This window comes from Pinus tabuliformis, chromosome 2_2, assembly GCF_031772625.1.
Source record: "Pinus tabuliformis cultivar Carrire ecotype Pingquan chromosome 2_2, CPIR1, whole genome shotgun sequence".
Taxonomy (NCBI): domain Eukaryota; kingdom Viridiplantae; phylum Streptophyta; class Pinopsida; order Pinales; family Pinaceae; genus Pinus; species Pinus tabuliformis.
The window spans coordinates 1,051,650,981-1,051,668,215 of NC_142300.1; the positions used below are offsets into that span (position 1 = coordinate 1,051,650,981).

Genomic DNA, 17,235 nt, shown 5'->3' on the forward strand with positions numbered 1-17,235 from the left:
TTTCATACTTAACATGGTATTGATATGATAAATATTTTTTTATTTTTTCTTTTTATTTCTTATTTTTAAATGCTTATTTATGAAATAAATAATTTCAATAAAAATATTTAATTTATAATTAAGGATGAATTTTTTGATTAATATACATTTTAAACATTATATATAAATTATATATACATATTAAACACCACCGAATTATACATATTTCTCACACTAACAATTTCCAAGTCAATTAAATTTGAAAAATATATTCCCACACTTTAGAAAAATAATGGCTATACTATTCGTGTCAGCCAAATGAGAATAACAAAACAAACAATTTATCAAATATTTTTATTTCTTACTTTTAAATATTTATTTACAAAATTAACATTTTTATATTTTTAATTACTTTATTTTATATATATACTTTAAGATGGATATTAAATATTCGTTTTATAATTAGCTTTGAAATTTTTAATTAATATATCTTTTAAACATTATACCTAAATTGTATATACATATTAAACATTGAATTATTGATTCAGGAGGATCCTATCAGTCCAGCATGAGCAAAGTCTTCAGTGATTCAAGTCGAAGTGGTCTTAAAATGATCATAGTCGATGAGGTCTTGAACTTTATCAAGTTCGCCAGTATTCATCGTCAGCATTCAGTGTCTGGTATCTTCATCTTTGACAGTGATGTTATGGTTTTCCGGTAATGTCAATGGTTGATATGGTTTTCATGGTATTCGAAGGATATTGTCACGCCCCTACACCTGCGGTAGTCTTCCAACCGCTTATAGCGAGGTGCGGCACCACCAAACACTTTCTTTTCACCAATACTAATGTTCATGGACTACGCCTAATTCACTTTTCCTTACTTTGTTTTTGTTTCGCAACCAAGCAATATTATGTTTATCCTTTATACTAATGAACACCGATATTCATTCATTATCATCAGCAATTATAAAAGAGAACAACAATTGCACAGTATAAAGGGAGGGGCAACTCCCTGAACAATGAGTCTGCCCAAAAATATATAATAATCAGTCTTTCTTCAATAATACAAGCTTCACAAGTATTCTTGGCAAGATCAAAGTCTATACTTAGCCAATTTTACATCAATACAACATTCGTGCACTCCTTGCAGGATGGGCGGGCGCTCACCTGAGCCACCAAGACACCCTCGCCAAGTCTCGGCACAACAACACAACCATACATCCAACCCGGGCACATCTTGCCCAACACCTTCACCTCTCACCATGAGTGATTCCAACAAGTTCGTTCCACCAAGGAGAGCGCATGAGCTATATGCTCATCTCTCCTCTAAAACTGCACACTTACAACCTCTCTCCAAGAGCGAAGATCGAATGTGTTGTGTTCGAATGGGTGAGTTTGAACGCTCCTCCAACGAATGTATATACCCATCGTGGGGTGTGGGTGGGCTGCCCAGCCGACCGCCCACACACCCCTTCATCGCATCGTTTGGGCGCTCCTTAAGTCGGCCATACCCCATCATCGTAGGTCGGCCACCCCTCCATCGCAAACGCTCTTCGCAAGGGTATAACTTTGCACCATGCCTTAGTTCTTTTCACATGCTCGCACAACCTTCGTCGCATATCGTCCATCATTCCGTCGCACGCTCGTTTGGTCGCTCGTCCGTTCGGTCGCACAACCGCCTGTCGTACCTCCATTGCACGCCCGTCGTGTGCGCGCGCCCGATCGCCGGGCGCCCAACCATCGCACAACTTCGAAGGCCTTACATCCTCCTCCACCTGAAATCGTTGTCGTCCTCGACAACATACCATCTCGGTAGCCATCCACCAAGATCATCATTATCCATGATGTCAACTCCTCCACATAAGGCAAACATCCCTGCAACATGTGTAGAACTCCATCTCCATCATGTCTCATCTTAGCAACCATCTGTCACCAAGATCACCATACCAAGGTATACACCTCATCGGTATGTCATACATCAGATATCATCTCGATCCATGATCATCGACCCCTTTGCCACAATCTCCACTGCAACATCCTGTGTCGACCTCATCATGTGTCATCATGTGAACCTCTGTCATGATACTCCAACAAGAGCTAACACATGTCTATCATGTGCCAACATCTCATCCCAATAGCAACATCATCCTGTACACTGGATCCCCTCATGACTCAAGCTAGTTGGGTAGCTAATCCAACCATACGCCCAAACCATAAGAATGCACATTCTTCCATCACCATCAGTCGTTTCTCAAAACAACCTGCCACATTCTTGACTCATCAAGAATCTATCTCCATAAGTGTAATCCATGCTCAGGTCCATGGAAACTCCATCCATCTCATCTGCAACATGTCATGATGCTTGATGCCAAGCCATCCCTGCACCATCAGTCATACCTGCTCAATATGTTTAGGGACTCACTGCCATGAGCAGCTAACAATGAGTCCCATCTCCTCATCCATCTAAGAAGATGTAGAGGGAGTAGAGCCTGAAGGCTCTCCCTCACTAATCAGCTTGATCCATCTATCAGGATCCTCAATTTCCATCCTTTGTAGATAAGCAACCCGGTCTCCCTTCTGGACATCCGGCCTCACATACACCTCATCATCATCATCATCATCCTCAACCAACTCTAGCCTTCTTGACAAGTCCAAGATGCTATCTGAAAGTGACCTGATGACCAATGACTGCTCGGTAAGCTTTGCCTCAACAGTAGACAACCGCTTACTCATGTCTCCCATTCTCTTCTCGTCCTCCATTTGCATCACTCCCAATTTACAATCAGGTCTTGTCACTCCAATGGTTGGCACACCAATGGGTACATCTTCCCTTCCATCATAAATGTAGAGCTTCTTCAAATGTGGAACAATCATGGCATCAAATTGTTTCATGAATTCCATCCCCAATACAGCCTCATAGTCATCAATCCGCACTATAGTGAAATCAACCTTCCCTGTCCATTCACCAAGTGTAGTGTCCACCCTTTCAACTATACCAAGAATTTCAATAGGAGGAGAATTCACTGTCTTCATCTGTGCCTTTGCCGGTACAAATTTCAGCCCAATTCTTCTTGCAGTATCTTCACCCATGAAGTTGTGAGAGGCCCCACTATCCACCATAGTGAGTATATCAACACCTCCAACCTTCATTCGAACATACTCCAATCTGTTCCTCTCAGGATGCCTCCGAGAGACCACCTCTATAGTAACAGAAGCACCAAGTATCTGCATCATCCCCACAGAAGCACCTTCATTCTTCGCATCAGATTGTGCAATAGCAGCTACCACCTTTGGTCTAGAAGGACAATTCTTCACCGTGTGTGGTCCAGCACATATCCAACACTTCAAGGCTTTCTTCGTCTTCGAACTGTCATCCGATTTCGAGGCATCATCCTTCTTCTTTTCCTTCGGTTTATCAGACTTCTTCTTCTCATCAGAAGTCTCATCATAATGCTCCACCAACCTATCAATAGCAGCAAAAGCCTCCTCAAGCGTCCTAATCCTCTGCCTCTTCACTTCATTGCGTGCCCAAGGCTTCAACCCAATAATGAAGTTGAACACCTTGTCCCTCTCCGCCATGTTAGGAAGTTCCAGAGCTGCACTTGCAAACTCTCGCTGATATGCTTATAGGCTCCCGGTCTGCTTTATGTACTTAATCTTTGTCCTTGCTTCCCATGTCTCATCCTGAGGACTAAAATGGGTTTGCAAAGCCTTCTTCATGTCATCCCACGAAGTAATGTTATCAACACTGCCATTGGCAATCTGGTCCATTGTCCTTCGCCACCACATCTTAGCATCCTTTGTTAAGAACTAAGCAGCTACCTTGACCTTTGTCTCATCATCAGATAGACCCAACCGTTCCAAGTATTTCTCCATGTCCCATAGAAAGTTGCCAAGAGTTTTTGCATTCCTTGTGCCATCATAAGATTCTGGTTCCTTGACTTTCACATGAGGCACTCCTCCTCCTGAGTTATGCCTCACGGCCTTCTTCAACACCGCGATCTCATCCCTGGCTTCATCAAGAGATTTCTTCAAGTTCACGATCTCTACAAGACCCTGATCCCTTGCTTCTTCAACCTCCTTGACCCTTACTTCAAGTTGTGTACACATAAGATCAGTGTACTCATGCTGTGTCCGGAGTTCATCAAACTCTTCCTTCATCTTCGAGTTGGCCTCTTGTTCTTGAGTGAACAAGTCCATCTTCTTATCCCAGGAAGTTTCCATAACCTCCATCCTCAACAACATCTTTTCCATGACTCGACCCAGCCTGAGATTCAGCTGCCATCTCTAACAGCTTCTTCTTCTTTTGCAATCTAGTTTCGACCATTCAACAGCTTCACCAAGTAGCCTGCAACCTGAACCAACCCTTGTTCCACTTATGTGAAACGACTTCCTTCACTTGCAAGTACCCTTCCCACTGTCACAAGCAACCCTTCTCACCGGCTTCAAACCAAAGCTCTAATACCACCTGTCACGCCCCTACACCTGCGGTAGTCTTCCAACCGCTTATAGCGAGGTGCGGCACCACCGAACACTTTCTTTTCACCAATACTAATGTTCATGGACTATGCCTAATTCACTTTTCCTTACTTAGTTTGTGTTTCGCAACCAAGCAATATATTATGTTTATCCTTTATACTAATGAACACCCATACTTATTCATTATCATCAGCTATTATAAAAGAGAACAACAATTGCACAATATAAAGTGAGGGGCAACTCCCTGAACAATGAGTCTGCCCAACAATATATAATAATCAGTCTTTCTTCAATAATACAAGCTTCACAAGTATTCTTGGCAAGATCCAAGTCTATACTTAGCCAATTTTACATCAATACAACATTCGTGCACTCCTTGCACGATGGGCGGGCGCTCACCTGAGCCACCAAGACACCCTCGCCAAGTCTCGACACAACGACACAACCGTACATCCAACCCGAGCACGTCTTGCCCAACACCTTCACCTCTCACCGTGAGCGATTCCAACAAGTGCGTTCCACCAAGGAGAGCGCATGAGCTATGCGCTCATCTCTCCTCTAAAACTGCGCACTTACAACCTCTCTCCAAGAGCGAAGATCGAATGTGTTGTGTTCGAATGAGTGAGTTTGAACGCTCCTCCAACGAATGTATATACCCATCGTGGGGTGTGGGTGGGTTGCCCAGCCGACCGCCCACACACCCCTTCATCGCATCGTTTGGGCGCTCCATAAGTCGGCCATACCCCATCATCGTAGGTCGGCCACCCCTCCACCATAAACGCTCTTCGCAAGGGTATAACTTCGCACCATGCCTTAGTTCTTTTCACATGCTCGCACAACCTTCGTCGCATATCGTCCATCGTTCCGTCGCACGCTCGTTTGGTCGCTCCTCCGTTCGGTCGCACAACCGCCCGTCACATGCCCATCGTGTGCGCGCGCCCGGTCGCCCGACGCCCAACCGTTGCACAACTTCGAAGGCCTTACAGATATGGTTTTGTACCTTGTTGTCGACATGTGTTTGTCGTCAGTTCTGTCGGGGTTTGGTTGTCGACATGTGTTTGTTGTCAGTGCTGCCAGCCTTTGGTTGTCAACATGTGTTTGTCGTCATGAGATAGTGGCAAATGTCGCTTTGTGATGAAGAGGTGTGCATGTGTTTTATTATCAAAATCCAAGTGATTTAATACATAAACCTAAGTCATGTATCCTAATACACCTAAACCCTAACCTATACCTAATCCATGCATTAAAATGCAATAACCCTAAGTCCTAAACCCATTCATGCTATTGCAAAACTTGTAAAACATTAAAACATTACAAAATGCACATAAAATAGCCCCTAACGGTTGGCCTAACTGCATCAAAGTAGACCGTAGCGGGCCATGTGAAGGGACAAGGGATTAACCGTCAAGGTTAACATCGGAGCGTGACCGCGTGGGGAATGGTATCTAATTGTGGTCGTGTGAACACAGTGCAGGAGACCACGCATTCGGGGGTTGTCTCCGCCGTTTGGTGGACAGTCACGGTCCACGGGGGAGGGGGGGGGGGAGCAGGTGTATGTGAGTGCCGAATTAACCGCCAACCATCATCGTCGTGAAAAACAGTCGGCGAAATTGTCGGAGCCATAACTGCGGGTTATCTAACTTGTTCACATGCACTGTCTGCGCCCTCTGCCCGGATAACTAACTCCTAACAGTGTCGGGCTAAACTAAGGTCGAAAGTGGGTTTTTATTTGTATTTTGGATATTTTAATTACACCTAGGTGCTGAATATCACTATGTGACATTAATTCATTAACTAAAACCCTAAATTAACCCTAAAAGTCATCTTGTTCATTCCTAAGCTCAGATGAAGGAGTTAGAATGCATCTAGAGGGTTGTAAAGATAGTTTGGCTCATTGAAGAGTAGGAGGGAGTGATTTTAGAGTTTTGTATGGAGATTTTGGAGGACATAGGCTGATTTTTTTTTCCAGTGTAAGGAGAGCATCTAGAGTCAATTGGGAACCATGACAGGCGTTGGAATGCTAATTCAGAGAGCTTTCTTGTGACAGTGACCAGAAGTGCTTGCGTGCAAAATTAGTCTGGTTGATTTGTTGTGTAATCGACCTCCTCGGATTCAATCCTAATAAAGCGGACACGGAGACATAGTCCATCAGGGACGAACTCTGTAATCAATATTGATGTCTCGTATCGCTGTGTTTTTGCTACTTATTACTTTTGTTTGTATGTTTTTCATGTTTTAATTATGTCGTAAAGTCACTCCAATGGGAACAAAACAGATTCCTATCTTTCAAAAAAAAAAAAAACCAATCCAATGGAAAAAACAGATTCTTACCTTTCAAAAAACAATAACTCTAAATAAGAAAAACAAATTATAAAGATAATTTAAAAATCCTACATCCATAAAAAGGAAACCACTAAATATGCTTTTTCAAATCAACCAAATGAAAATATATATATATATATATATATATATATATATATATCAATTTACAAATGAAAACTAATCCTACATATACAACTTGATTTCTACACCTACCATGGTAAATAATGAATACAAGTTTTCAAATCAACCAAATGGAAAGAAAAAATCCAACTCCTACAAATAAAAACAATAAATCTTACAACTAGTGTTAGATAATGCACACTTTGAATGTTAAATGAAATGAACACATCTTTATCATTTGGGGTTTGCATAAAAGACCTCTCAACCAACCAAAGAAAAAACAAATTCCTGCCCCTAAAAGTGAAAACCATGTAATCCTACGGGTTGATATGAAAAGAAAGAATTCCTACCCCTACAAATGAAAACAATGAAATCCTACGAATACAACTGGAGTTATATGGTGCATACCATGAATGTTAAATGAAATGAACACATGTTTATCATTTGGGGTTGCATAAAAGACAACCAACCAAAGAAAAAACGAATCCCTGCCCCTAAAAGTGAAAACCATGAAATCCTACGGGTTGATATGAAAAGAAAGAATTCCTACCCTACAATTATACGTGAGGACAAGGCGATTCCTAAATCCAACACTATAGAAAATTTATTGCGCCTGACATGCGCTGGAGATAGTCCCTTGTAACACGCCGTTTTTTTTTTCCTTAGTCATCCGGCCGCGTGTTATATCTGCATATCTTCGGCGCATGTCAGGCGTAATAAATTTTCTATAGTGTTGGATTTAGGAATCGCCGTTTTGATGAAAACGCGTTGAAACATGCCCTTGGAAAGAGGGCCCGCTTTAGGTCTCGTATTTTCAGGAAGAAACTTTCAAACATAACCCTTCGAAAGATAGATATTGGCTGGTGGGAAGATAGATCTTTCACTGCTATAAAATTAGAGAAGTATTAAATATAATCTCTGTTTATTAAAATTAGAAAAGTATATTTTGTACGTGTTTTTAAAATTTTTAATTAGGTTAAATTCATTTATTATTGAAAAATATATTTTAAATAACCATTTTTCTTTTAATTAGATTAATTTTATTTTTATATTGAAAAATATAATTTAAATAAAAAAAATTATATAAATTAACCTTTCATTTCAAAACATAAAAAGAATTATACAAGATTGAGCAATGAAACTAGTTGGAAATTATGTGAATAAAAATCATACACAAATCTATGATTCGAACATGCTTTGGTGAATTTATCCTATAACGTCGCATCACTCCTCCGTGTAAAGGATAATGAATGTCATGAGGCAAGAGCTAACTAGCCTGCCACAGGGCATTAAATGCCTGGTTAGCTGCGCCCTCAATATTCCTATAACACACACATTATTTTTTATTTATAAAGTCAGCGTGCGCGTGTTATAGGAATATCGAGGGCGCAGCTAACAAGGCATTTAATGCCCTATGGCAGGCTAGTTAGCTCTTGCCATGGGCAACACAGAACCAGCGACGAAAAAGGTATACTGATGGACGACTTAAACAATGATGGGTTCCTGCTTCTTGTCTTCACGTACATAACATCCAAGTTATGCCTCATAACACCAGTTGTATCCGTAGGATTTTATTGTTTTCATTTGTACGGGTAGGAATTCTTTCTTTTCATATCAACCCGCAGGATTTCATGGTTTTCACTTTTAGGGGCAGGAATTTATTTTTTCTTTGGTTGGTTGAGAGGTCTTTTATGCAGCCCCAAATGATAAAGATGTGTTTATTTCATTTAACATTCAATGTATGCATCATATAACATTAGTTGTATCTTTAGGATTTCATTGTTTTCATTTGTAGGGGTAGGAATTCTTTCTTTTCATATCAATCTGTAGGATTTCATGGTTTTCACTTTTAGGGGCAGGAATTTGTTTTTTCTTTGGTTGGTTGAGAGGTCTTTTATGTAGCCCCAAAAGATAAAGATGTGTTCATTTCATTTAACATTCAAGGTATGCATCATATAACACTAGTTGTATCTGTAGGATTTCATTTTTTTCATTTGTAGGGGTAGGAATTCTTTCTTTTCATACCAACCCGTAGGATTTCATGGTTTTCACTTTTAGGGGCAGGAATTTGTTTTTTCTTTGGTTGGTTGAGAGGTCTTTTATGCAGCCCCAAATGATATAGATGTGTTCATTTCATTTAACATTCAAGGTATGCATCACTTAACACCAGTTGTATCCATAGGATTTCATTGTTTTCATTTGTAGGGGTAGGAATTCTTTCTTTTCATATCAACCCGTAGGATTTCATGGTTTTCACTTTTAGGGGCAGGAATTTGTTTTTTATTTGGTTGGTTGAGAGGTCTTTTATGCAACCCCAAATGATAAAGATGTGTTCATTTCATTTAACATTCAAGGTATGCATTATCTAACACTAGTTTTGTAAGATTTATTGTTTTCATTTGTGGGAGTTGGATTTTTTCTTTCCATTTGGTTGGTTTGAAAACTTGTATTCATTATTTACCATGGTAGATGTAGAATTCTAGTTGTATATGTAGGATTAGTTTTCATTTGTAGAGTGATATATATTTTTTTTCATTTGGTTGATTTGAAAAGCATATTTAGTGGTTTCCTTTTTATGGATGTAGGATTTTTAAATTATCTTTATAATTTGTTTTTTTTATTTAGAGTTATTGTTTTTTGAAAGGTAAGAATCTGTTTTTTTCCATTTGATTGGTTTTTTTTTGAAAGATAGGAATCTGTTTTCTTCCCATTGGAGTGACTTTTGAAGTGTAGGAATCTATTTTTTTCCATTGGAGTGACTTTTGAAGGGTAGGAATATACTTTTTTCCATTGGAGTGACTTGGAAATTGTTAGTATGAAAAATATGTATAATTGATTTGAGATGATCATACATTAAACTGAAGTAGAATTGATTAATGCCATTAGTGAAATGAATGTTAACTTAAGGTGCTTCAACCGTGAGAACTGATTGAAAAGGAGTGACTTTACGACATAATTGAAACATACAAACAGAAGTAATAAGTAGCAAAAACACAGTGATACCAGACATTAATATGGATTACGGAGTTCGTCCCTGATGGACTACATCTCTAGGTCCACTTTCAAGATGGGTGTCTGCTTTATTAGGATTGAATCCGAGGAGGTTGATTACAAAACAAATTAACCAGACTGATTGTGCATACAGGCACTTCTGGTCACTGTCACAAGAAAGCTCTCTGAATTAGCTTTCCAACACTTGTCATGGTTCCCAATTAACTCTGGATGCTCCCATTACACTGAAAAAAAATCAGCCTATGTCCTCCAGAATCTCCATACAAAACTCTAAAATCACTCCCTCCTACTCTTCAACGAGCCAAACTATCTTTATAACCCTCCAGATGCATTCTAACTCCTTAGTCTGAGTTTAGGAATGAACAAGCTGACGTTTAGGGTTAATTTAGGGTTTTAGTTAGTGAATTAATGTCACATAGTGATATTCAGCACCTAGGTGTAATTAAAATATCCAAAATACAAATAAAAACCCACTTTCGACCTTATTTTAGCCCGAAACTGTTATGAGTTAAATAACCGGGTGGAGGGCATTGACAGTGCATGTGAACAAGTTAGATAACCCGCGGTTATGGCTCTGGCAGTTTCACTGATTGTTTTTTCACGACGGTGAAAGTTGGCGGTTAATTCGGCACTCACATACACCTGCTACCCCCCCCGACCGTGACTGTCCACCAAATGGTGGAGACAACCCCCGATTGTGTGGTCTCCTGCACTGCGTTCACACGACCACAATTAGATACCATTCCCCACATGGTCAGGCTCCGATGTTAACCCCGACGGTTAATCCCTTGTCCCCTCACATGGCCCGCTGCGGTCTGCTCCAATGCAGTTATGCCAGCAGTTAGGGGCTATTTTATGTGCATTTTGTAATGCTTTAATGTTTTACAAGTTTTGGAATAGCATGAATGGGTTTAGGACATAGGGTTATGGAATTTTAATGCATGGATTAGGTATAGGTTAGGGTTTAGGTGTATTAGGATGAAGGACTTAGGTTTATGTATTAAATCACTTTGATTTTGATAATAAAACCCATGCACACCTCTTCATCACAAAGTGACATTTGCCACTATCTCATGACGACAAACACATGTTGACAACCAAACCCCGGCGGAACTGACAACAAACACATGTCGACAACCAAACCCTGATGGAACTAACGACAAACACATGTCGACAACCAGGTACAAAACCATATCCTTCGAATACCATGAAAACCATATCAACCATTGACATCACCGGACAACCATAACATCACTGTCGAAGCTGAAGATACCAGACACTGAATGCTGACGACGAATACTGGTGAAGTTGATAAAGTTCAAGACCTCATCGACTATGATCATTTGAAGACCACTTCGACTTTAATCACTGAAAACTCTGCTCATGTTAGACTCACAAGATCCTCTGGATCAATAATTCAATATTTAATATGTATATGCAATTTAGGTTTAATGTTGAAAAGATATATTAATTAAAAATTTCAAAGTTAATTATAAAAAGATTATTTAATATCCATCTCAAAGTATATATATAAAATAAAGTAATTAAAAATATAAAAATGTTTATTTTGTAAATAAATATTTAAAAGTAAGAAATAAAAGTATTTGATAAATTGTTTATTTTGTTCTTCTCATTTCGCTGACACGAAAAGTATAGTCATTATTTTTCTAAAGTGTGGGAATATATTTTTCTAATTTATTGACTTGGAAATTGTTACTGTGAGAAATATGTATAATTTGGTGGTTTTTAATATGTATATATAATTTATATATAATGTTTAAAATGTATATTAATTAAAAAATTTATCCTTAACTATAAATCAAATATTTTAAATTTTATTTTAGCTCAAAATATGTATGTAAAAAAATAAAGTAATTAAAAACATAAAATTATTTATTTCATAAATAAGCATTTAAAAATAAGAAATAAAAGGAAAAAATAAAAAAATATTTATCATATCAATACCATGTTAAGTATGGAAGGACCTGCCTATATCTCTTCATCATATTAAATAACACACAATTGAAATGTTTTAACTCTAATGTGTGTAGGAAAATATTGTATATGAAATATTTTTTTGTTGTTGATAATTTGCTTTTAAGTACAATGAATTCAGTGATACATTTCTTTTATATTGGGATCTAGAGAGCACTTATGAGTGTAATGACAAATCTTCTATTTCAATTGCTCTATATATATTATGCATAATTAATTCTGAAATATTTTTACTTGCTTTAAATATTTTATTTATGACCCATATATAAATATATTTTTGTTATTAATATTGTTTTAAATGTTAGGCATCAATTCCAAATTAAACATCAAATTTTTGGCTAGTTTGTTCTCCTTGATTTCAACATGGATTGGTAGCAGAACCGTAGTTAGATGCAGAGGTGTCTCTCAGGGTGATGTGTGCATAACAAAGTGATGATTTTCTCTAGTCTCTATAACGTGGCCTTTTTTCTCAACAACACACATTGTAACATGGGTGACGATGTTGTGTTCGTAACAAAGTGGTGATTTTCTCTAGCCTCTATAATGTGCCCTTTGTTCTCAGCAACACATATTGTAACATAGGTCACTTACTTTGTAGAACATGTTATAAAGCACTAATTTTTCCTAGGTGACCCTCTATAATACTAGTGTAACCCCAATATTGTTATTGTTTTCCCCATAGAAACCCACTATTGTTATTGTTGAGCCCTTACATTATTATTGTTATGTAGGCCCTCATTATATTGTGACCCCTTTGGACTCCATTAAGCTAAGTATGAGCATATGATGACATATTTTCTAGTGATGTTTACCTGAATAGGATTAAATTGTTATAATTTAACATAGTTAATACAAGTGTTAATTAAAGAATATGTGTTAACATCTTCATAATGCATTTTTTATATATTCCACCTTTTGTGTACATAATTCCCCCTTTTTTTGGACACTTACCCCACTTGTTGTGGACATCATTAGTTATTAATAAGTATTAAGATGATATTTAGTTAGTAATGCTAATCATTTAATCATTTCCTAGACTAATGTTAATAATACATGTGTGTATGTTTATATGTGATCATCATGCTTATGCTACAATGATTCAAGAGGAAAGTGATTTTAATTTATCTTTAAAAAGGTTAAGGTAGAGATTAAATGTTAAAGGTAAGTTAGGATAATGATTTTTTCTTACGAGAGATAGAATAAGGAAAGCATTAATCCAGATAAAGATCTACGTGAGGCAAAATTTAAAGAGGTAGCTCAATTTTAAAGAGGGTCAGAATGGGCTACAACATTCAACTCCTACTAGGGATGGAGCCTCCTTGTGAGGTAGCTAGAATTGTAGAGAATACGCCTTTAAACTTTGGGCACGAAGTCTGTATGTTTTTTAAAATCGAGAATTCCTCAAGAATATCTACCAACCAACAGGTAAATGCATTACAAATCTGTCTTATCCACAATTTTACCTATACATATTCATATCCATGTTATAGAGATCATTTCTATTCTAATAGTTGTTAAATACTATTAAAGACTATTATTTGAGTGTAATAATAAGGCTTGGAGATTTACCGATTTCATAACTCAGTTTATCTTTTATCCTTGTCTTCGAAATGTACTATGTGTAACCAAATATTTAACTCTAACTATCATGCATGTTGCGATATGATGTGATTCACGATCGTTTGATGGAACTAATGCCATTGATATGATCTCATCAGATGGTTCAAGGGTCATTAACGAGGGCCCACTGAGCACTCTTCCATTCCATATGACCTAAAAGTCATTGTATCAAAATTTCATTAACCATTGGATCATAATTATATAATTGTGCCATAAGGAATTCCTTCAGTGTAATCTACCCACTAATTTGACTGATGCATTATCATAGTCGTTGAATATTATAAAGGACCAACTAACCTGGCTAGGATATCCACTTATTGGATTGAGATCCCCATCCTTTCCCTCCATCACATTGGTACACCAAACCTCAGAGACAAAGCTTTATTTATCCATATTGTACAATTCATTCATTTGAATGGTAGTAGTTAAGGCGATTAACTTCTTTACATGGAGCTACCTTCCACCCTTACAAACAATAAATTTTATCATGGTAAAATGTAATGGCATACCAAACATGAATACCATTATGTTGACGGTGCTGGACCCGCCAACATTCAGGGGACCTCCCCAGTATGAATTCCCAAATAGACCTCACATCGTTTGGTGTAGGACTCCCATCTGGTATGATGGCCCGATTGCCATTATCTTAAATATTTCCTTAGCTCTCTTTTGTCAACACATGAGAGTGGTTTACTTTGTCTTTGAACAACGAGGTTCATGTGCCTAGTGAGTGCTTAGTGCTGCTTGTGTCAAATTTATTTCACTGTAGAGGGAGACGGTGGAAGTGAGTCTCGGGTTGAAAGGGAATAGTCCCAACTCTGCTAAAGACACACAACAAAATAAGACATGCACAGTTTCCAGCAGAGTAGTCCACAGGGATGCAATAGTCACAAACACAAGGTGAACAGATAACACGTACAACACCGAGCGAAATAGTCTACACGAGTGCGATGGGTGTTATAACAAGTTTACAAGAATGAATATGTTGAGTGTCCGACGAGATAAAACGCATGGGTGAACAACGTCAGCAACGGATACAACAAATTTCGAACAACATATGTACTAAAACAACCGAAATGGTTCAACTGTCTTAATACTAGTTAAAGCAGCATGCATTACAAGCATCCAAAGAATAGTCTTACCAACGAATAAAATACATGTGTGAAAATTCCAAGACACATCTGTCACACCATTACATCAATAAACCCGATAGTGGTGTGTTGGATCCACTGCTTGCTCCTTCAAGAAAATATTACAAACTCTGAAGGCTATGTGGGAGGAGCCAAGGTGAAAATTCCCTTGCATGTACAAATGAGGGGTATATAGCCAATGGTGAAATTGACCCTTGTGACTATTCAACTTCCCTCATGACTGTTTGGCTCACATGACTCTTAAACTTTATATGATTCTTAAACTTTACATGTGGGTCTCTTGGACTTCCACATTACATTACATTGATTACAATAGTATGACCCACAGTAGCGATGTGGCCGAGATGACTCATGACATGACTCGACATGATAGTGCTGGTATGTTCATGCTGATGGTGGTGTCCATGTCGACTTGCAGTGTTGTTGAGTGATGAGTGTGCTCTTGGTGTATCATAGCTTCACCTCTGTATGGCAAGGTGTGCAAATTCTTTGATGGTCTTGGTGTTCGCTTGATAGTTCATGCATGTGCATGTGTCTCCTTCGCTTGCTACTTGGTATGCTTCATGTGTTCGTCCATTTGCAAACAAGTCTCCTAGCATGTGCTCCTTGTTCATCTCATTTGTCGTCACCCCGTGTCTCATCCATGTACCTGTATCTGCAATCACTCATGACGAGAGGACATCAAATCCATAAATCTCCTAGTTTACCATGATGCATCATCTTTCACTTTTGGTTGCAGGTGACTGGGAGAGAGGACAAGGTTTTGAGACTACACAGAGCACATTTCAGGTCGGGAAGCAGGTTCTGGGGCATTGTCAATGAAAATTGCGCACATGTCACTTGGAGGTTGAGATGGGCAATCTAGATTAACAGTGATTGTTTGCGGGATCTGGCTCGACTGGAGGGCATATTTGCGCAATTTTTCCAGGGAGACAGTGCAGGCAACAGGGGAACACTGGGAGTGAAAACTACGTAGATTCTTCAGAGAGGATCGCAGCGGGCTGCTGGGCAAAATTGCACAGATCTAGGAGGTTGGCCTACAAGACATCCCTGCATAGTTTCTGGGTTGAGCGGGATGTTGGGCAGCTTGGAGGAAAACCATGAAAACTTCACAGTTTTCAGGAGGAGCAGCAGGTCGGATGATAGTGTGGCTGGCTGAGAAAACTACGCATTTTTTTAGGACAGTGCAGTGACAGGAAGAGGGTGTTTGTCTGGCATGTATATGCAATTTCTTTAGTTAGTGGAAGCGTGCATGCTGGCAGCTTTTGTGCAATTTTTTGGAGGATTGAAGTCTGGGGTCTCTGCCCAACCAAACTCTCTGGTTGACCAGTGGGAGGCTTGATAGATTTTCTTGGCGGCAACGTGTTACAAATCCATTTGGGCACATCAAATCCCAACATTAAGATCAATGTTTTAGGGCTCATAAAACCCTAAATTCAGTTGTTTCATGCCCTAAACAAGTCAACCCTTTGAATGCCTCCTTCCAAGACAGTTTCATGACTTGAAGACATCTAGAAATTGCCTCTAGATGGACCAACGCAGGTAAGCACTTATGAAGGTGCGCTGCAGAGCAGTTAAGTCCACTACCAGGGTGCTCTGCAGAGTAATTAGGCTTCCTTTCACCTTCGTTAGGTGATAATGAGCGAAATTCACATAGGGTTTGGGGAATATTCTTATATTTTGGAGTCATCTAGAAGTTTCCCTGTCTTATCAACTCCTATGAGCTCGAAAATGGATGAGGAATGAGTTAAGGAGCATCCTATCCTCTCATACCTTCCTCCATGGAACTAATTGTAAGTATGGAAGGCCATTCAATGTCACCATTAATGACAAAACCTCCTTCATCTTCCTATAAAATGACCACTCATCTAAGTGATCAGGGGCTAGATTATGTTGAATTTTAAGGAGATAATGCTGCTATGAGACTTGACCTTGGAGCAAATGATGTGATGCCACAAGCTTGTCTTGCTTTTGATGTGATGTGGATGGGATCCAAGCTGGAGGAATGACTTTGAATCAGACACTGATGGTTGTAATTCCTTCTTCTATCTAATAAAGTGTTTGAACCTTTTTCCATATGTTGTGTTATTTCATAATGCTTATATGCATGAATTGCTTCTGATTCCTTTCATTTATATTCAATGGATCGTATACTTTGATCGATTTTTGTCTTCTGTTGTGTTTACAGGATACTTCTCAAGCGGATTAAGTACGAGAAGGAGCGATGGAATCGATACAGGGGAGACGAGAGGAAAGCGGAACTATAGGTAGGCCTTCTATCTTCTCATCTTGTCTATTGTTTATAGGAAAAGTCTAAAACACTTTAAACTATTGTTCTAGGCACAATTACTTGTCTAGTGAATTAGTGTTTATCTATAGATGCTAAATTCTCCAAAACAAATTGGCGACTCCACTAGGTAAGAATCCTCTTTCCTAGTAGCTTATCCACCTCCTAAGACATCCTTGTAGACTTTATTTGTGTTCATCGATTGTAATTTTGTTGTTTACATTAAAAAATTGGTCAAAACTGTGTCAAAATGCCTCTTGAAATGGCT

General features: G+C 38.7%; 1 protein-coding gene across 1 annotated transcript in view; it reads left to right on the plus strand.

Moving 5' to 3' along the window:
* The window catches only part of LOC149196991 (uncharacterized), a 74,682-nt gene extending 57,735 nt beyond the window's left edge, over positions 1–16,947 (plus strand). The window contains exon 8 of the mRNA XM_089408521.1: positions 16,869–16,947. Coding sequence (XP_089264647.1) covers positions 16,869–16,947 — 79 coding nt within the window. The remainder of the gene's footprint in view (positions 1–16,868) is intronic.
* Positions 16,948–17,235: the final 288 nt, after the last annotated feature.